At 40.3% G+C, this 21,949-nt stretch overlaps 1 protein-coding gene across 1 annotated transcript in view; it reads right to left on the bottom strand.

Moving 5' to 3' along the window:
• Nucleotides 1–21,949, bottom strand: part of TPO (thyroid peroxidase) — an 83,741-nt gene that overhangs the window by 17,375 nt on the left and 44,417 nt on the right. Inside the window, exons 10-14 of the mRNA XM_034763865.1 lie at nt 19,926–20,163; nt 15,427–15,635; nt 14,756–14,926; nt 12,523–12,654; nt 725–824 (exon numbers count right to left, since the gene is read on the bottom strand). Coding sequence (XP_034619756.1) covers nt 725–824; nt 12,523–12,654; nt 14,756–14,926; nt 15,427–15,635; nt 19,926–20,163 — 850 coding nt within the window. The remainder of the gene's footprint in view (nt 1–724; nt 825–12,522; nt 12,655–14,755; nt 14,927–15,426; nt 15,636–19,925; nt 20,164–21,949) is intronic.

Genomic DNA, 21,949 nt, shown 5'->3' with positions numbered 1-21,949 from the left:
GATTACTCTTTCTAAAATCTNAGATGACCTTTTAACATCCTGGGTTCATAAAAAGAAGACCAGGAGTACTTGTGGCACCTTAGAAACTAAAAAATTTATTAGAGCATAAGCTTTCGTGGACTACAGCCCACTTCTTCGGATGCATAAGTGGGCTGTAGTCCACGAAAGCTTATGCTCTAATAAATTTGTTAGTTTCTAAGGTGCCACAAGTACTCCTGTTCTTCTTTTTATGAACCCAGGATCTTAAAAGGTCATCTACAGAACCAATCTCTTAAACTTAGTCAATGAGCTCACAGGCACAGAAGTGAAAGCAGCAGCAAGTGGTTTTCTTTTAAAAAGTATTTCACTTGCAAAAACACCCTTTATTTCGCCCCATCTTTCAGAGCACTTTTATCTCTAATGAGATAGTATTTCAATTGAAATAAATTAGTTAGCTGAAAAATCTTAGGTATCATTGAAATTCCATTTGATGTTCTTTGCAGCACCCAAAGGTGGGATAATGCCTATTCATATTTTCATTACAAAAATATAATAAAGAGACTTGAATATCTAATGGTTACATTAGTCAGAATTACACTCTACAGAGGATCACAAATAGATAACTTCCTGTCACCTGTTGACTATATAGAAAGAAAAAGACTGAAGTAAGGAAAGTTTCAAGAGGGAAGAAAAATATGACTGCTTTTCTAGATAAAACAGATGAAAAAAAAAAAGTAAAACTTACCACCGGCAAATTACTATCCAGCTTAATACTGCCAAACCACTGACCATAGTAACTCCTAAAATGATGGAGATTAAAGAGCCTTTAGGAATCCTTCCAGAATCTGAAACATGAAAAAAAGCCATGTTTCATTTGCATCAGCAAAAACAGCAAATGGTATTAACGTGTCAGTCATAGTAGTTTTCTAACAAGTAACTTCATACTTTCTGCAATAAATAGGAAGAACTGCAAGGCCACTACATTGTTCTCCTTCAAATCTTTCTTTCAGCCTCTCCACTGCTATCTATAAAATACTGGAAGTTGCAGCTAGACAAATTCAGACTGGAAATAATGTGTATATTTTAAACAATGAGGGTAATTAACCATTGGAACAATCTATCAAGGGTCATGGTGGATTCTCCCTCACTGTTTAATTTTTAAATCAAGATTAGATTTTTTTTTCCAAAAAAATATGTCCTAGGAATTGTTTTGGGGAAGTTCTGTGGCCTATATTATAGACGGGGTCAGATTAGATGAACACAATGGTCCCTTCTGGCCTTAAATCTATGACTCCCTACTTAATAATGGCTAGCCAGCAGGTGTGATGTGACTGCTGTATATCTTGTAGACCATAACTGTTTCATTGTTACTTTGTGATTCCTCCCCCCCGTCTGTTGTTTCCACCTGTCGTCTCTCATCTTCTACCTAGACTGTAAATTCTTTGGGGGCAGGGAACATCTTTTTGTTATGTGTTTCTTGCCTGCTCAATGATACTAGAGCTTCTGCAATACAAATAAATAATAATAATACCAAGATGCATCATTATCCAATCTATAAGAAATCAGGCTTATATAGCAAATAGAGTGCCAGATTCTGCACCTCATCCTTACACAGGTACACAATTGGAAGGAAAGGAATAAGGAGCCTTCCCTCATTTCTTGCATAGTCTACATCTAGCTAAGTTACAATGGTAGTCCCTGCATTCAGTGGAACACAAGGACTGCTCCCTCCCTATTCAAAGCACCTCAAAGCATACAGAGGAAAGGTGGAGAAACAGATGAGTCAAATACTGAAATCCTTGGTCAGATTTTACTCAGTGCTTAATTAGGTAAAACTCCCACTGAGAAAGGCATTCATCACCCTTGCAGTATCAAAATCATTACCATCCAATGTCTGTTCATTAGCCTGACATATGTTGGCAGAGAGACAAGGTGAGGTAATACCTTTTATTGAACCAGCAAGTTGGTGGGAAAGACAGACTTCCGTGCCACACAGAGACCTGAAGAAAATCTCTGTGTGGCTCGATAGCTTGTCTCTCTCACCAATGGAAGTTGGTCCAGTAAAAGATATTACCTCACCCACCTTGTCTATCTAATATCCTGGGACCGACTAGGCTACAAGTACACTGCACACGTTGGCAGACTCAGTTCAGATTCTATATACACAAAAGACACCATAATAACTGATATAAATGTCACCTTTGTTGATCGTCTCAGACATTTCAGTTAGAGCTGGTTGAAATTTTTCAGTGAAGTATTTTTCCATTGCCAAATGCTGGTTCATTGACACCAAAATATGAATGAATGAGACTTACCCCAGAATAGCCAGTCACTTGGTGGTCAGGGTATTTCTCTTGCATATGGAAGACCAGGGTTCAAGTCCTAGCATGGCCTGATTTGGAGCAGGGACTTGAACCTGAGTTTCCCAATTCCCAAATGAGTGCCCTAACCACCAGGCACCTGGCTATTCTGGGATGAGTGTCTCACTCTCCTGTGTTTTTTCACAAAGAATTTCAAAAAGTTTCATTTTCATTCTGCATTGGAATGGAAATAATTTTTGAAACCTGAACATTTTTTGTGAAACAGAATTGACATTTTCTGGCCAGCCCTGATTTGAATACCTGAGAATGAACTATCTTCTCAGCTCTAGAAGTGATCCATTCAGAACACACTTGAGACTTATCAGTTGAGTATTATTGAGAAGCTTGCCCTGCCAGTGTCCATGTTCTCTCTGCACTAAAGATTTAGTCTATTGGATTATTAATTTAGCACCCTTTTATGAGAAGGAGCGTTTCTCTGATCTAGCCATGGGGAGCTGTAATAAACTTGTCTCAACTATAAATTGCTTTTTGTGTAAGTATCATACAAACTGATTAAATAGTCCAATGAAGCAATTTATATTTTGTTTACAAGTCAAAATATTAAATTATAAAAAGCTATTAATCAAATTCAATAGTCAAGTAAGAAAAGGAACTAAAAGTGGAATTTCCAGAAAGAGAATATGTAATCCCAGTGCTAGCAGTAATCATGGAGGCCCTAGGGAAAGCCATGGAAGAAATACAACAGCAAAACCATTGCTGGGGGGTTAAATGGTTATTACCCTGGAAGTCTGGGCTGGGGTGATGGACTTCTGGCTAGGGATTCCCTCTGAGGCTTCAGGGGTCACTCCTGCAGTCTGCTGCTTAGCGCAGTCGTGTTCATCTTTCCCCACTAACTGCAGTTCCCTCCCTTTTAGTGGCCTCATATATGATTGACAGGGCCAGAGGGGTGGGATTATCCTTGTCCCCAGGGCCTCTCTTGCACATTCCTCATCCTTGTGTGGGTCACAGAATCATAGAATATCAGAGCTGGAAGGGACCTCAGGAGGTCATCTTGTCCAACCCCTTGCTCAAAGCAGGACCTAATCCCAACTAAATCATCCCAGCCAGGGCTTTGTCAAGCCTGACCTTAAAAATCTCTAAGGAGATTCCACCACCTCTCTAGGTAACCCATTCCAGTGCTTCACCACCCTCCTAGTGAAAAAGTTTTTCCTAATATCCAACCTAACCCTCCCCCACTGCAACTTGAGACCATTACTCCTTTTTCTGTCATCTGCTACCACTGAGAACAGTCTAGATCCATCCTCTTTGGAATCCCCTTTCAGGTAGTTGAAAGCAGCTATCAAATCACCCCTCATTCTTCTCTTCTGCAGACTAAACAATCCCCGTTCCCTCAGCCTCTCCTCATAAGTCATGTGCTCCAGACCCCTAATAATTTTTGTTGCCCTCCGCTGGACTCTTTCCAATTTTTCCACATCCTTCTTGTAGTGTGGGGCCCAAAACTGGACACAGTACTACAGGTGAGGCCTCACCAATGTCAAATAGAGGGGAACGATCACATCCCTCGAACTGCTGGCAATGCCCCTACTTATACAGCCCCAAATGCTGTTAGCCTTCTTGGCAACAAGGGCATACTGTTGACTCATATCCAGCTTCTCGTCCACTGTAACCCCTAGGTCCTTTTCTGCAGAACTGCTGCCTAGCCACTCGGTCCCTAGTCTGTAACAGTGAATGGGATTCTTCCGTCCTAAGTACAGGACTCTGCACTTGTCCTTGTTGAACCTCATCATATTTCTTTGGACTCAATCATCTAATTTGTCTAGGTCCCTCTGTATCCTATCCCTACCCTCCAGCATATCTACCACTCCTCCCAGTTTAGTGTCATCTGCAAACTTGCTGAGAGTGCAGTCCACACCATCCTCTAGATCATTAATGAAGATATTGAACAAAACCGGCCCCAGGACTGACCCTTGGGGCACTCCACCTGAAACCGGCTGCCAACTAGACATGGAGCCATTGATCACTACCCGTTGAGCCCGACAATCTAGCCAGCTTTCTATCCACCTTATAGTCCATTCATCCAGCCCATACTTCTTTAATTTGCTGGCAAGAATACTGTGGGAGACTGTATAAAAAGCTTTGCTAAAGTCAAGGAATAACACATCCACTGCTTTCCCCTCATCTACAGACCCAGTTATCTCCTCATAGAAGGCAATTAGGTTAGTCAGGCATGACTTCCCCTTGGTGAATCCATGCTGACTGTTCCTGATCACTTTCCTCTTCTCTAAGTGCTTCACAATTGATTCCTTGAGGAGCTGCTCCATGATTTTTCCAGGGACTGAGTTGAGGCTGACTGGCCTATAGTTCCCCAGATCCACCTTCTTCCTTTTTTTAAAGATGGGAACTACATTAGCCTTTTTCCAGTCATCCGAGACCTCCCCCGATCGCCAGGAGTTTTCAAAGATAATGGCAAATGGCTCTGCAATCACATCCGCCAACTCCTTTAGCACCCTTGGATGCAGCGCATCCGGCCCCGTGGACTTGTGCTTGTCCAGTTTTTCTAAATAGTTCCGAACCACTTCTTTTTCCACAGAGGGCTGGTCACCTTCTCCCAATACTGTGCTGCCCAGTGCAGCAGTCCGGGAGCTGACCTTGTTCGTGAAGACAGAGGCAAAAAAAGCATTGAGTACATTAGCTTTTTCCACATCCTCTGTCACTAGGTTGCCTCCCTCATTCAGTCAGGGGCCCTCACTTTCCTTGACTTTCTTCTTGTTGCTAACATACCTGAAGAAACCCTTCTTGTTACTCTTAACATCTCTTGCTAGCTGCAACTCCAAGAGAGATTTGGCCTTCCTGATTTCACTCCTGCATGCCTGAGGAATATTTTTATACTCCTCCCTGGTCATTTGTCCAGTCTTCCACTTCTTGTAAGCTTCTTTTTTGCATTTAAGATCAGCAAGGATTTCACTGTTTAGCCAAGCTGGTCGCCTGCCATATTTACTATTCTTTCTACACATCGGGATGTTTTTTTCCTGCAACCTCAATAAGGATTCTTTAAAATACAGCCAGCTCTCCTGGACTCCTTTCCCCCTCATGTTATTCTCCCAGGGGATCCTGCCCATCAGTTCCCTGAGGGAGTCAAAATCTGCTTCTCTGAAGTCCAGGGTCCATATTCTGCTGCTCTCCTTTCTTCCTTGCGTCAGGATCCTGAACTCAACCATCTCATGGTCACTGCCTCCCAGGTTCCCATCCACTTTTGCTTCCCCTACTAATTCTTCACGGTTTGTGAGCAGTAGGTCTAGAAGAGCTCTGCTCCTAGTTGGTTCCTCCAGCACTTGCACCAGGAAATTGTCCCCTACACTTTCCAAAAACTTCCTGGATTGTCTGTGCACCGCTGTATTGCTCTCCCAGCAGATATCAGGGTGATTAAAGTCTCCCATGAGAACCAGGGCCTGCTATCTATACACCTCATCACATCACCCCTTAACCTTCTCTTTGTTAAGCTAAATAGATTGAGCTCCTTGAGTTTAACACTATAAGGCCAGTTTTCTAATCCTTTAATCATTCTCGTGACTCTTCTCTGAACCCTCTCCAATTTATCAACATCCTTCTTAAATTGTGGGCACCAGAACTGGACACAGTAGCCCAGCAACAGTCGCACACCTGCCAAATACAAAGATAAAATAACCTCTCCTCCTACTTTAGATTCCCCTGTTTATGCATCCCAGGATCGCATTAGCTCTTTTGACCACGTCACACTGGGAGATGTTATTCAGCTGATTATCCCCACTTATTTTTCAGAATCAAAGATCTTCACAGAGTAAGGCATAAAACCCCATACGGCACAGAAATGCTCTACTGAGATTTCTTCACGACCCCAGAGGAATTATGAATTTATTTCCACAACAAAAGCAGAACTCAGCTGAATTTCACATAAGAAATTAATAGGAAAATTGGCAATTTTAGATCACACTACTGAAAAAAATATTACCTGTCTGGCTGTGTGTCATCAACGATATACCGTTAGGATATATCTCTAATTCAGACAGATGATATTTGGATAAGACAAAAAACAGGCAAAATGTTATCCTAAACAAAATTCTTCCCATCATTCAGCTATACACCCCGATATGCTGCTGCCATTGGATGGCACTCTCTTCATTCCATTTCACTCCTTTCCTTCTAAAATGTTCCCCCCATAGTTTCCACTGTATGATTTTTTACAAGGGGAGTCGGTGGAAGAGGGGTTTTCATGGCATTATAATATATATTTGTAAAAGTAGCCCACATTATACCACTCACTAGTAGCAGTGACAATTTAGAGAGAGATTTTCAAAAGCACCTAGGAGATTTAGGAGTTACATGTCCCTTTAGTGCTTTGAAAATCTCTTTCTAAATGATTTGCCCATGGGCCACTAAACATTCTCTCTTTTATTGGTTCAAAGGGGTGTCTTCCTACCTTTTGTAAAGTTTATCTCCTATTCTAGTCATCATTTTTGTAAAGGATGACTGAATACCATTGAGTCACTTCCTTAATTTGAGGACATGACAATGGAGAAAGCAGAATTCATAAACCAAAGATTAGCAACTAATCAGTGTTACAATATTTATCATTGTTCTGAATGCGAGAGGTGTGGGGTGAACATTTCAACAATTTAACTCGTTAACTTCCCCAATCAAGTTTCCTGGTACAGGTTTGTGATTGAGTGAGAAATGTTTCCAACTTCAGAAAAGAAAGCCTTGGGCCTAATGATGAATCCTACCCATAAAAAGGGAGTGAAGGTGTTATGTGACTATACAGCATAGGATAGTTAACATTACTAGAGCTCTTCAAGTTTTTAAGAAGATTGAAATCCGCATAATAATATGAAGTGCTCTCACAATTTTAAATCACTCTAAACTGAACAAGGCCCAAATTCCAATCACTTCCAAATTCCACCTGCTTATTTATAATAATCAGCTTGACGGTTTACAGAGGAGATGGGTTGCATTCTCACACAGGTTCACAAACTCATTTCAAATGTATCAGGAAACTGCTTGGAGTTTGAAAAAATGCTATTCTAACAAAAATTATTAAATCAATATCACCAAAAAAACAACCAACAATCTGGATGATACTTAAAAGAAGATACTTAAAAGAAATATCACAGGTTAAATCTATTACTTTTACATATTGCATAAAAACTGGATCTTTTCTGACCACAGATGGCTGTTGAGGAAAGTAATCTATTGTCAATTCAATTAATGATAATGGTTCAAACGTACATTTTTTGCATTTTATTGAAAAAGATCTCAAAGCTCTTTACAAATTTAACCCACCTCTGGGATCAGGGAGCTCTTTAACAGTACACAGGAATACTGTACACCTTTTACTTAGTTGAAACTGCATGAGCAACAATAAGTAGGCAGAGTATAATTACCCAGACAGGAGTATGGCTAAGACCCTATAGCTAACACCCATTATCCTTGTAGAAAGTGCCAAAGAATCTTTACTGCAAGCGATCAATACCTTAGTTTTATATGGACATCAAAAGGTTAGACCTCCAGGAACACAATACCTTCAAAAAGAGTGCTGCAACATGGGTTTAGCACAAATTCATAGAGAAGTATGTGCCTAGGAGGTTTCCTCTTCCAGGGCCAGCTCCAGGCACCAGCTTGTCAAGCAGGTGCTTGGGGCGGCCGCTCCGGAGAGGGGCAGCATGTCCAGGTATTTGGCAGCAATTCGGCGGACGGTCCCTCACTCCACCTGGGAGCGAAGGACCTCCCGCCGAATTGCTGCCGCAGATCATGATCGCGGCTTTTTTGTTTTGTTTTGTTTTTGCTGCTTGAGGCAGCCAAAACCCTGGAGCCGGCCCTATCCTCTTCAGATATTGACCTGACCACACAATAATTTGCTAACGAAATCTGATGAAATCACAGCCCAAATGTGGAATGCATGCAGTTTAATCCTTGGATTTAGGGAGAGGGATTGTGTTCTTCTTAAAAAGTCTGTCAATAAAGATTAAATCCAAAGGGTAATTTTTGTTGATTTATAGTAAACAGGAATAAACAGCTGTTGACTGATTGGCCAAAGTGAAGCTGAGGTATTAATCAATCTCAAAAGCATTTATGGTAGTTATACTATAAAGCAATTCAGATTATTCAGCAAGATGGGGCATGAGCCTGCTGACCCAGGGAATTTATTATCCAATTAGGTTTTCTTCTACAGCTTTAAACTTGAACCATGACAGAAATCGGTATCCCTGGACTCCAGTGTTTACTGGTACATTCATTGTTCATAGGTTTCAGCGAAATATATATATATTTTTAATTTAAACATAATCAGGCATAGAGGGTCTGAGCTCAGATTACAAAACCCCCCCCCCCCCCCCCCCCACCATACACAGAGAGCTAGATTGTAGCATTTATCTCACATCCCTGTATAGAATAACATGGAGCTGTTCTGCCCCAAGATGGGAGCCAAGAGTTCTCAATTCACATGGGCATGGGGTTGGCAATTTGTTCCACCCACCCAGATTACTCTCCACTCATGCGCCAGCCCTGCTTCATGGTCCAGTACAGAGAGGAAATGGAGTCATGACCTCTGTCCCACATGGTGACCCAATCCTGGGGCAGCAGGAGCAAGCACTCCCTGTGTTTTGTTTTCCAGAGCACAGGAAACACTACGTTGGGAGCGCAAGATCGGGGAAGTTTCTTCCACAACCTCATCTGTCTGTGCCTTGAGTGTATTGCTCTGCCTCCAAGGTCTTTTCATAGAGCTTCCCAGGGTCCCTCTGAGTTCCTGACTGGGTCTTCAGCCCCCAGCCCTGCTTCATTGTTTCACACTGTTGTGCATTCAGGTGACCTCTGGAAAGGCAGTTCACTCCCTGCCTCTTAGAAAGCAGGTAGGATTTCTGAACCCTGTCATATCCTATTATACAACAAACCAGAACAGAGTTAAATATTATAAATAATATTTTCATATCCTTGTGAGGGGTTGAGACATCTACACTGTCTCTTCTGGAAACTGATATTTCAACAGCACCATAAACATATAATGCACTTTACAAACAAATGAAAGTCAAAGCCCAAGGTCATTGCAATCAGTTAAACAAAGATGTACATTGGATAACAGCTCAATGGCAAGGGGGTGGGTACATTACTGATGAGGACTTCAGCACTGGATGGTTCCATGGAAGATATTTAAGGAGGAATTTGAAAGAGAAATGTCTAGTGGTGTCACTCTGAGGTGTGGTTAGGATGAATGCATTAGCAAGGGTGGGTTAAGAGGTGTATAATTGTTAAAAAATGGGAGGTCTTAGAACAGTGATTCTTTTTTTCATTTTGCAGATCCTGTTCTTAAGATATATTCTGTTGTGTACCCCCTCCCTTCTCTATCCTCCCAGTCCTATACCTGACCTGTGACAACTACACTATGTGGTTACACAGTAAAGCATGACAGTGATACAGATACAAGATGAAAATAAACTTACTTCAAGTGAGTATAGCTGGCTGGCTATGCCCCCCGGCCCCCACCCTTTTCTGTATCTATGCTGTTTATTTTTTCTCCCTGAGGCTAGGACTTCGCATATATTTGTATCAAATCTTCCCCTTGTTGCTGCAGACTCTACTGATCGAATCTGTCTGGGTTAATCAGAAATTTAGTTTTACCTCTTTGGATCTGGAGTAGTCCACAAATTTGCCTATGACTGAATTTAAAGGAACATGCAGCAAAGACAGACAAGAAGCACCTGCACAGCATACAGAATGATGTCTTTCCCCCCTCAATTCTGTAGATTAAAAAAATCTGGGAATCTTGTATGAGTTCTTGCATGTGACACAACCAACAGTATGTGTTACTCCTTGCAGACTGACATACGCCTCAACACTATGAAAGAAGCAGTTCTATAGACCATCTGGAAGTGCTCTGAGAACCATCAATGGTCCCAAACCACAGTTTGACAAGCATCAATAAGTGGTTTGCTGTTTGCAAGGAAACAATATATGGCATGACTCTTCTGGGGTATTATCAGCTGACATTCTCATTGTGCAGTTCAAAGCAATGTCCAGCTGGCTTCAGGATTCCATAACTGAGGTTGCAGTGAAATGGGAGTCTAAAACTGTACATTCAATGAGATTCACAGCCCATCAATAATGTTACAAAATACACCATTGCTTTAAAAAAAGAAAACTTTTGAACCAGATAGAGTGCTATATAGAGAGAGTTCTGAAGAATACATCACATGTTACCTTCAAAAGAGTGTGAATGTCCACCCCCCCTTTTTTTTTTTGGAGGTTCGTAACAATGAATAACCAGGATAACCAAGTTTCATTTTGTAAATGTGAATTAGCCCTGTCACCTGCCTATCCCTCCAACCTGGAGCTGTGCTGGCACTTTGGGGAACTCGTCCTTCTCCTTTCACCCTCAGAAGCACTGATTTTTGAGCTCTAATGGTGGGCAAGCCATGAAACTAGACAAATAGACATTTCTAAAAAGAAAAATCAAGGGGCTGCACAGTGTTCCCTCTAATTTTTTCCATTCATGTGCAGAATGAATTTTGTTATGTGCACCATATCAAGGGAATGTGCAGATGTGCGCCACCAGTAGAAACCAAAACCCTAGATATAATATATACTTTTAAAAAGTTGCCATAGGGATAATTACTCCAGCCAGGAGAGAGTAGGTATTTTAGAACTCACCACTCAAAGAATTAAATTTAAGCATAAGAGAGAAATAAAAATTATGAAATGCATAGACCAGTCAAAAAACTAAAATAACACACTTTGAAAGAAGTCTCAAAAAGTAACAATAAAACAATACAAGTATGTGTTGGGAGGTGAGTGTGAAAGACAGAGTGTGTGTGTGTGTGTGTGAGAGAGAGAGAGAGAGACACACACCATGTGTGTGTGACAGACATAGAGATGCGCCTTGCCCATTTAAATATGCCATCCCCACTTTAAGTATGCTGCCCTTTTAAGTACCCTACCGCTCTTGACCGCCACAGGATTCTGCCAGAAGGGTGGAGCAGTTGTGGAAGTACAAGTCATCTGGTGAGGGGCACTTGGCCAGCCAGTGCAGCTCCAAAAGTGAGTATCACTGTCGCACATGCAGCAGGATATGCTAATTTTGTGCATCCCTGGAGCACACTCTGCCAGCAGGGATTATATGGAACTCCAGCTTCAAATTAAATCTACCTTCCCCAGCAGAAACTCTAGGGGAAGATGACAATGCAATGATGGAGATGCAGATCTCCTCACTGGAACAGGGATAGCAATTCACACCCTCATGCACCAGCAAGGCTAAATTGAGCTCATCTCATTTGCCAATAGGAAATGGTTGAATTGCCTTAACTCAATACATAGGTGGGTAAATCACATAAACTACTCCTGTCATTTGTCTGAGCATAGAGGTCTAGGATTGAATGGGCTATAAAGACTGTATGGAGATTGACTATTGTATGGCCTGTTTATGCGAGAAATCAGACCAATCATAATGGTCATTTCTGGCTTTAAAATCTGTGAATCTATTGAACCTCTCTATTAATGCATGAGGTATTCCCTCTGTGAAAAGCTTGAAGCTTTCTTTGCTTCTCTCTCTCCGCAGCTCAGGTTAGAAGAGGAAGTTAGCATCCTGAATTTTGCTCAAACAATGAGAGAAAATCATCTAACACATTGAGTGTGTTTTCTAAACACCGACCAAGAGAAATCTAGAATATTCAAGCTTCCATAGGCTTAACAACTTACTAAGTGCAAGCATTTTGCTACAACCCATAGATAATTATTATTACTACTGCATCTCTTCTCTTAAAGGGAAGTTTGTGTATTCTAAAGCTTCATGTTGCTCTTAAAAACTTTCCACTTTAACTTTAATGACTTGATAATGTTACATCAGTAATATCAGTATTCTTTATCTAGTATCTGACTCAGATAGGTAGTGAGTCAAATACTATCTTGGGGCATAACAAAGGAAAAGTGAAAACGATAAGGTTTATAGGCTGTAGATTTGAAGGATGATTGCTGTGTGTATATACTCAATGCTTTGACTTTGCCCAACAAAATCTGACTGTATCTTTATAGGTCTGATTGTTTACATTCTGTGTGTGTGTGTTTGTGTGTGTGTGAAATTATATATATTAATCTGTTAACAACATATTTTGTATAACAAATCATTTTTGACCCAAGGTTTACAATTTGCACACCCAGACCACTGGAACAGTTTTAATGGACGGAGGGATCATTACATTACCTAAGCACGTTCTTCCATCTTCTGCCAGTTCATAAGGATCTGTGCAAACACACTGGTAGCCGCCTATGGTGTTAATGCATTTAGCAGATGTGTGGCACGATGGATTAATTTGGTTTTCACATTCATTGATATCTATAACGTGGAAACACATTGATAACAGAGAGTCAGAAACTAATAGCCTCATTCACTACATTTTTGTACACACCAACTGTCTGTAACAGGTATTCCAAAGAGAAGGATATTTGTGAACTAAAAATAAAATATGTATCAATAATGTCAATATTACTCCTTTCTTATATGTGGGCAAAATTGCAAAGCAATTATGTGTAACTTTTTACTGCTGGAAATGACAAAAAAAAAAAAAAGAGAGAGAGAGAAGAGAGTAACTAGTGCAGTCATCAAATAATCTGTGGTTGTTCACTAAAAGTTAAGCTATAGTTATTTCCAAGTTATAAACCGCAAGTTATTGAATTTCTGAAAGCACCGTGCATAACATTAGATAATCTTGCACACACACATACACACATTCACCACAAAACTTCTTGGTGCTTTCAATTTTCCTGTGAACCTTCCCCTAGGGTACAGTGTTGCCAGTGCTATACTCTTGCCATTAGACCCCCCTTTTCTTCCAAAAATGTGTGTAATTTTGAAACCATCTTCAGAAATGCCTTCTTTATTTAATACTTGATTTATTCTTAATTTATGGTACTATGTTTAACACACTGCCCAGACAGGCATGTAACAAAGTAAGAGCTTCCTACTGTAAAACTCAAGTAGCATCTGCATTAAGGGTGTTTTGATGGTTTTCTATTAATAAATGCAGTGTTTATTATACTGCTTGTTTTCCTATAGCAGATATACAGCCTTTTGTTGACATTACTTAACATATTAACAAAAACTAGGACAAGAAATGAGTCATTCATGTAATTTATTTATTCAGTTTGCTGCCAGAACATTAATCTATTGAAAAAGAATTATTATAATTCATTTAACAGCTTTATTTCTTTATATGGTATTTATGTGGGTGGAACTCAGAGGATAAGTAGGATTTGAATAAAGGGGAAAGCTGCAAATTTCATTTGATTTTTCTATATATGGCTTACAATTAAAGTAAAAAGCTTTTTATTCCACTTCCATAGACATGCTGATAAACAGACTTATTGAAGATCAGCTGTAGCACCTGCATTCAAATTAATTTGCCACCATACTCCATGAAGAATTCCTAAACATGGCCTTTTTCGGGGTTCATTTTCTGGAGTGTTCTCATGAAGTCTGAACCATTTGAGTCTATATAAACTCACAAAGATGAGCACACAGAGTGTGTGGAATCCTGCATAAAGTAAACTCATATATAGTAAAATTCCATTAATACAATGTTTGCAATGGTCCCTCTTTTCTCTTTCTCTCTCTCCCCATTTCCTTCCCTCCAAAGAAAAAAAAGAGGGGGGGGAGAAAGGGGAGAAATGGGAAGACGAAGATAGATAAACAAAAGCCAGCCCCTGAAAATTTCAATAAACATTCATTAAAATTGCTGAATGAACAAGAAAAAATGTCTTTGTCATTTTTCAATCAGCTGTATGTTTCAAGCTGCAATAGTTATAGCATGTCAGTAAACCTGTTGGGGCTTATTATTATCAAAACAAAAACATTTTGCCTTTTTGTTTTAAGATGAAAATTCCCTTTTTTTTTTTTTTTTTTTTGTAGCTCTTGCCTCACTTACTGGCTGGATGCATAGGCTGCTGGTACTGTACTAGTCATGTACAGGAGAGAGTCCACTGAAACAGCACCAGAAAACTGCCTGGAACAGTCCCTAGCTGTTGTTATGATTCTGGCTGTAGGAAGAGGAAATTTACAACTCTCACTTCTTTTCCCTTAAGAGATTCCCAGTGGGAGCTACATAGCTTCATGCTAGTTTAATAGTTCATGTTTTACTAGTTAGTTTCCCTTGGTATCACTTGCATAAGCCCAATTGCTGGATCAGGACTGGAAGGGATTCTGAGATTCTGCACCTGGGAAGGGAAGTGTGAAGTAGCTGTGGAGGCCCATCAATACCACCTCAGAAGGTTAGCTATCTTTTCACCATATACAACAGCTTCTATGGCTGCCAGAACATGGAAAGGGAAAGGAGTTTTGAAATAGTTTATTTTTTAACAGGAAATAATAAGAAATTTTTATTTTTGGTCAATTGTATTAGTCTTGGTCATTAAAAAATCAGATGTGTGAATACAGATACCTATACAAACTGGTGGTTGAAAATTCCATCCTCTGCTTGTACAGGTTAATTGTTCTTCTCCTTGGAGTTGGTACCCATGTTCACATGAGTAAATCACCATGGATTTTCCAAATTCTGAGCAATAGACAAAGTTTCCATTTGTTATTCCCTTTGGGAATCCACATGTTTCCTCTAGAAATATAAAAAGGACACATTATGAGTTAAAGGTACATTTCAGCTTTACTATTTTTATCTCTCGCACATCACTCTCCATGTCTACTCTATGTTGACTTCAGTGGGACTTTTCATGTGCCTCAAGATAAGCAGGATCTTTTAAGGGCCTAAGTACAGTATTTAAGATATCAGTATGTGGTAACTCTTGTTAAATGTTGACTTTTTAATGGTGAGTACTGTACAATTATTACCTATCTATGGTACTTATGTGGCCCTTATTACTGCAATGCCTCACAATCACTAATGTATTTATGTTCAAAACATCCAGTGTAGTATGGAAGTATTATTTCACAAATGGGGAACTGAAGTATAGTGAGATGAAGTGATTTGCCTAATGTCACAGGAAATCTGTGTTAGAGCAGGCACTTGAACTCATGTCTCCCAAGTTCTGGGCAACTCTCTAGCCACTGGACCATTCTTCCGACCCATTTAATAAAGATATTTAATTCTCAGATTACCTTGCTGATTGCTTTCCTGCCACACTTCTAAATTTATTCCTGGTATATTGTCACATGACTCAAAATCTTGAGGAAACTTCCCAAGTTGAAAGGCATCAGGTGGCACTTCTGAGAGGCCTGTGTTATCGCAGATTATACGGGACAAAGAATGTTTTCTTAGTTCATGCCTTTGAGTTTCTGTGAAAACATGACTGTTTTCCCACCAAAATCTGCAAAGATTGGTAGATGCTTGTTAAAAAGATTACATTAGAGGTGTTAATTAGTTCTGTTTGCAGAGTGCACTATTATTATGAGACAAAAAATAAGCATTTAATCAAAACACAGTTAAGGAATATGCACTGTACTAACGGCAATACAACAACAACTACATTGGTTGAAGATGTATGTGCTCAATGTAAAATTGGCTATGGGCTCAATCCTGCAAAGTGCTCAGTTCTCCTGCAACATGCTAAACATCCCCAGCTCCTGTGGAAGTCAGTGGGAGTTGAGCGTGCTTAGTATCTTACAGGAGTGCTCAGCACTTAGCAGGACCAAGGTCTAACCCTTTTTCCCTGACAGGGGCACCTTAAGAACCATCCCTTAAAATTAGCAAAATCAAGAGGATGAAATCATCTTGTAAAAGGGGTGGGGAGGGGAATCTAAAAGAGGTGGCTCTGACATCAGAAGAGGAAGTTATCCATTAGAATAATGAACTGGGGGTGGGGGGGGCGTGGGAGTGTGTTCAGAAGGTTGAGTGGGGAAGAACAATTTGACACTGCTCTTGAATTCTTCCCTTCTTCACTATCAACCTCCTCCCACCAGGAAATCAGATACCCTCCAAGCCATAAAGAATGGAGATATTTTCGGCACAAGGATGATCACTATTCATATATGCAGACTTGGTAATCAGTTATTGCTTTTCATTAATCAAACATAATAAATATAAAAGTAAAATCTTAGAAGATAAATTTGAATGTAAGTTGCTTGTACCTCACGCTCAGTGTTACATGCACCAGTAGTCAGACTATGCATTTGTAACTTACATGTCTCCACAATACAGAATTTGTTAAACATATATGTTACAGGACACATCACCAATATATATATAAATTAGCTTGAGAGGGAACTTTTCATCTTAGGGGTATCAATTCAGACATGACAAGCCATAGTATAGTCTACAACCAGACAGCCAAAAGATCAGCTGTAGAATTTTTGCCTCTTTCTGAATCCCAACACAGGGTGAAGCATCTGAATAAGAAAAGGCAAGGGAAAAAGGAGTAACTCCAGATGGAGCAGAAACAGGATATTGTTCAACCAGTCAGAAATCTTGCTCAATTCTGATTTATCATCTTAAATCAATATCTGGGAACTGATATCTTGAACTCCTTGTTAACTGGTATCTCAATTAATATATGAATCATCAGGTTACCTAAGCATTGTATTACTAAACCAAAGTCACTAAATTAAAAAAAATAGATTTTTCCTTTCACTCCCCTAGAGGGGTGACAACCAAAACAAAACATTACATGTTTCTTCAGTATTTATCAATCAACTTGTTATCCCAGCCCGCCTATACAATCTTCTTCCTCCTCCTTCTTGATGCTTCCCTATTCAGAGTCGACAAATTTTATAGTCTTCTTCCAAAACTCATGATTGTATATCTTGCTGTTGCACAGTTAGTCTCACTAAGGTCCACTGATATTTGATCCATGGATGAATCTTTGGCCTCTCTATTGGTTGTCCATGATCATCACAAGGGCCACCCTACCAATATTGCTTTCAGGTCTCCACTGGATGTGTCTATACCAACATAGCATAGCTTCACTATATTTGTCTTCAACTGGGGCAACCAGCATTAGGTTCCTCACAATCTCCTTTTATTTCCTATTACAGCGTGTCCTAACATTTGACCATCTCAACATCTTCATTTCCATGGTGGAGAGCATAATGATTTCTTTTCCTGTGTCTGGTCAAATCTTGGTTCCATACATTAGGATGGGTCAAATTACAGTTTTAGGGTATGTCTACACTAAAAAATAAAAGGCCTCATGGCAGTGAGTTCAGAGCCCAGATCAGCTGACTGCGGCCTGTACCACAGGGCTAAAAGTAACAGTGAAGACGTTGCCGCTTGGGCTCTGAGACTCACCCCCTTTGCTGGGATTCAGAGCCCAAGCTCCAGCCCAAGCAGCGAAGTCCATACTGTTATTTTTAACCCCCATTCCAGAGACCTGTGAGCCTGAGTCAGTTGACCTTGGCTCTGAATCTTGCTGACAATCTTTTTTTTTTTTTTTTTTTTTTGCAGTGTAGATGTACCCTTAAACACTAAACCTTTCAACTTTATTGGCATCTTTTTATCACAGAGAACTGGGGTCAGCTCGCTCATTTGTATCAAGCAGCATTAGTACAATGTCAGGCATAGAAATCATAGAAATATAGGACTGGAAGGGACCTCGATAGGTCATCTAGTACAGTCTCCTGCACTGAAGCAGGACTAAGTGTTACCTAGACCAGTGGTTCTCAAAGCCTGTCCGCCGCTTGTTCAGGGAAAGCCCCTGGTGGGTCGGGCTGGTTTGTTTACCTGCCGTATCTGCAGGTTTGGCCGATCGCGGCTCCCACTGGCCATGGTTCACCACTCCAGGCCAATGGGGGCTGCGGGAATGGTGGCCAGCACACCCCTTGGCCCACACCACTTCCTGAAGTGCCCATTGGCCTGGAGCGGCGAACCACGGCCAGTGGGAGCCGCGATCGGCCGAACCTGCAGATGTAGCATGTAAACAAACCGGCCTGGCCTGCCAAGGGTTTTCCCTGAACAAGCGGCGGACCGGCTTTGAGAACCACTGATCTAGACCATCCCTGACATGTTTGTCTAACTAGTTCTTAAAAACCTCTAACGATGGAGATAAATGACAGAGATTCCAAAATCTCGCTAGGTGATTTGTTCTAGTGCTTAACTACCCTTACAGTTAGAAAGTTTTTCCTAATGTCTAGCCGAAATCTCTCTTGCTGCAATTTAAGCCTGTTACTCCTTGTCCTCCCCTCAGTGGTTATGGAGAACAATTTATCACCCTTCTCTTTATAATAACATTTTACTTACTTGAAGATGGTTATGTCCCCTCTCACTTTTCTCTTCTCCAGACTAAGCTCAGGAGGACCTTTGTCAGCAACCACTGAACCTAGGAATTTAAATTCTTTCACTCTTCTAAGCTCTCTGCCTGTAATTTCCTTTATGGTGTGCCCACCTGCTCAGTTATCATAGCTTCGGTTTTACCAACATTCACTCTAAGTCCCACCTGCTCAAAACTATGTGCTGTCGCTATAGTCCAATGGTTTTTCAAACTTAATGGAAGGAAGTGAGTGTTTTTATTATTAGCAGCCAAACAACCACTGCATTTGATTGCTATTTTAAGAGGTTAAATTGATAAAGAAGCCAACTTAAGGGGGGAAAAGTCAGAAAGATGGAAGAATTAAGCATATATGTTGTTATTTAAACTCAGATATGTTTCATATACTCAAAATAAGGGACAATAAAAACCATCATATCTAACATTCTCATACAGTTATTTAATGCTAGTAAAATTGTAAACGATTCAGAAGACTTGAAATGGTGTTTAAAACAAGTCTGTGTGAACTGTTTGTCATGATCATAAAAATGGCACAGCATTTAACAATGTTTCATTCTTTGTGTTTCATTCTTTGAGTTCATTAAAATTTTTAAAAGTCCACATTTAAACCCTATGGGCTAGATTTTTATGTACTTCACAGAGATGTCACATCACTCCGGCACTATAAAGGGGCTTTAATGTGGGTGTGAAAAGAGAATTAATCTAAATGAGACTCTGGCCCTAATGATGTAATAAGTAATATAAAATGGGTCTCCTCAGGTGAATCAGGATTAGTTCCTTAAGGACTGGCAGGAGTGAATCCAGCTGTATTTGTTCATGTGGACCCTTTTTCACATTCCTCATGTCTACAAGTTGCATCTGCTTATAAAAAAAAATCCAGTTGATTCTAAAATTCATTAAAAAATGGACTGTTTTTATGTTACTATGACTGAATCTTGTGTTCATTCAGAGCCTGAGCCTGCAGTTCTTATACAGGTAAAACTCTGTTTTCCCAGGATGAACTTTCACACTTGCACAAAATTTTTTGCACCACTTAAGTCTCGTACAGGGGCTGTGCAGGAGGAATCAGCTTGCTGAATAGCAGCATGGGATTGCTGTTCATTTACAATGTGCCATAGGAATGGTCTCCTTGCTGGTAGGAATCATTCCCACATACAAACGAAAGGAAGAATAGAGAGAAGGTTCCGGAAAAAAAAAGAGAAATTGGTAAACAAGGGATTAAGGAACAAATAAAAAGTGGCGGTGGGGGTGGGGATAAAATGCATGTACGTTTTCCTCTTTCCTCCCTCTTTTGTCATAATGTTTTTATAAGGGCCAGGGACCTGTCTTCTCATATCTGTGAAGTGCCCAGCACCCTTTGAGGTGCTATGTACAAATAAACAATATAAATAAACTTACCGGTCACCTTCCCTCAGGGCTTTCATTTGCTTTCCAATTATACATGCAAACAGTGGGCCAGTTCTACCACCTGGGAGGAAGTTTTCTGCTAGGCCACCAAGCCAAACATCAATATTGTTTGGATTGCTGTACAATTCCATGATTTTTTCAGCTACCTTCCTATTAGCTATTACCATGTTCAGGTCAGTTTGAGTTTCCAGTCTTGGTAAACCGCAGAATTCTCGCCAGTCATTGTAACCTAATGATATTAAGTTTATAGAGAGATTAGCCTTGAAATCTGACAGTTTAACATAGCACCCAAAACTAACTCATTTATAGGAGCCAGATTCTGATACCCTTACTCACACCAACTAGCATCTCCCTCTGAAAATAGACCTAGTAAAATTGGTTGAAATCAATGGACCTATTCACAGAGTGAGGTACTAGTCAGTGTGAGTAAGGTAGCAAGATCTGGCATTTTAGATATATTGAAGCTACGTTATGTTAATGAAGGTAAAACTAGGCATAAAATAACATTTCCATTTCTAAAAATTCTGAAGACTTGATGATAGAGCAAAAGGAAAATTCAAAAGTTTATGGCTAGTGCATCTTAGAATGAAAAGTCTTAGCCCATTCGTTTGTACCTTGAATCTAATTTTTAATTAATTAAAGGGAAAAAGAGAAAGAAACATAGGCCTCAAAATAACTGCTCTGTGAAAGTCTTACTACATTGCCTGAAGCTGCAAAGTTGCCTCTTAGAATTAATGAAATGAGTGAATGAAGAACAAATTTCAGACACAAACAGGGTCAGGTCAGTACAAGCAGTAGAGGTTATAGTGTGTCAGGCTGATACCAGAACAAGGGAAAATGAGAGAGGATGAGAATTGCTTCATAATATAAAAATAACATTTTCTCTTTCTCTGTCTGGAAAAATTCAACTATTAAAACCATTTTGGTGAATCATTGGCATCTAATGATACTTCTCAAGAAGGGCATTGGTAGCATATGTAACTGTGATGATGTCAGGAAACCGGTATCAAAACGAGGCCCATTGAGGTCCTTAGATGGCATCTGTAGCCTCCACACTACAGTGGTAATGATGAATCACCACCCCTGACCAGCAGCCTTTGCTAAGTGTCTACAGCTCCAGCAGCCACACCCCAACTCCCTGATTGGCAGGATAGACAGCATTTCCATGGGATACCTGGCCTATATAAAGATCCCAACAGGAAGAGGAAACTGTCTGAGCATCAGGCCATTGCCTGCTGGTTGTTGCCTAAACTGCCTTGCTGCATTGCCCTGCCTTGCCACCTCGCCCCTTGGTTTGGATCCCCCAGCTACCGACCCCCTGAAAGAATGCCAACCATTGCTTGGGAGTAGTTTTAATATTGATTGCCCTCCTGGCTACTAGACCACCCACACACTACTTGATCATGGCTCTGGACTGCCCCATGTCTGCTTCAGCCACTGAGCATTAGACACTTCAATGCCTTTGTTTTCTGTGCACTGCACTTCTCCATTTCTGAGCTATGCCTGTTTGCAGAGACAGAAGAGACACATACACACACTATGAATTTCCTTTTGGGTACGTCTGCACTGTCCTTAGTGATGTAATGCCCAGCTCGCCTAGACATACGTGCTCTAACTTTGATCTTGGATGGTAAAAATAACAAGTCAGCTGTGGCAGCATGGGCAGCAGCTTACGCTAGCAACCCAAGTACATACATCGGATATCGGATGGGACAGTACTGGAGTGGCTAGCTCAGGTTGCTGCCCATGCTGCCGTGGCCACACTGCTATTTTTAGTGCACTAGCACAATCAAAGCTAGTGCTTGTATGTCTACCTGAAGTGGGAATTACATTGTGCAACCCATAGAGACGACTTTTCTTTCTCCATATTGTTCTCCTTAAGCTCAAATAAAAATAATTTAAACTGAAGGTTTATGGTTGTCTTTTATTTTTTAGAAAAAACCTAATAGGTAGAGCTCATTGAAAAGCATAGGGGAAAATTGTAACAATTGTGATTTTTTTTAAATAAAATTTAC

This window comes from Trachemys scripta, chromosome 3, assembly GCF_013100865.1.
Source record: "Trachemys scripta elegans isolate TJP31775 chromosome 3, CAS_Tse_1.0, whole genome shotgun sequence".
NCBI lineage: Eukaryota > Metazoa > Chordata > Testudines > Emydidae > Trachemys > Trachemys scripta.
This window is presented reverse-complemented; position numbering and strand designations above follow the sequence as displayed.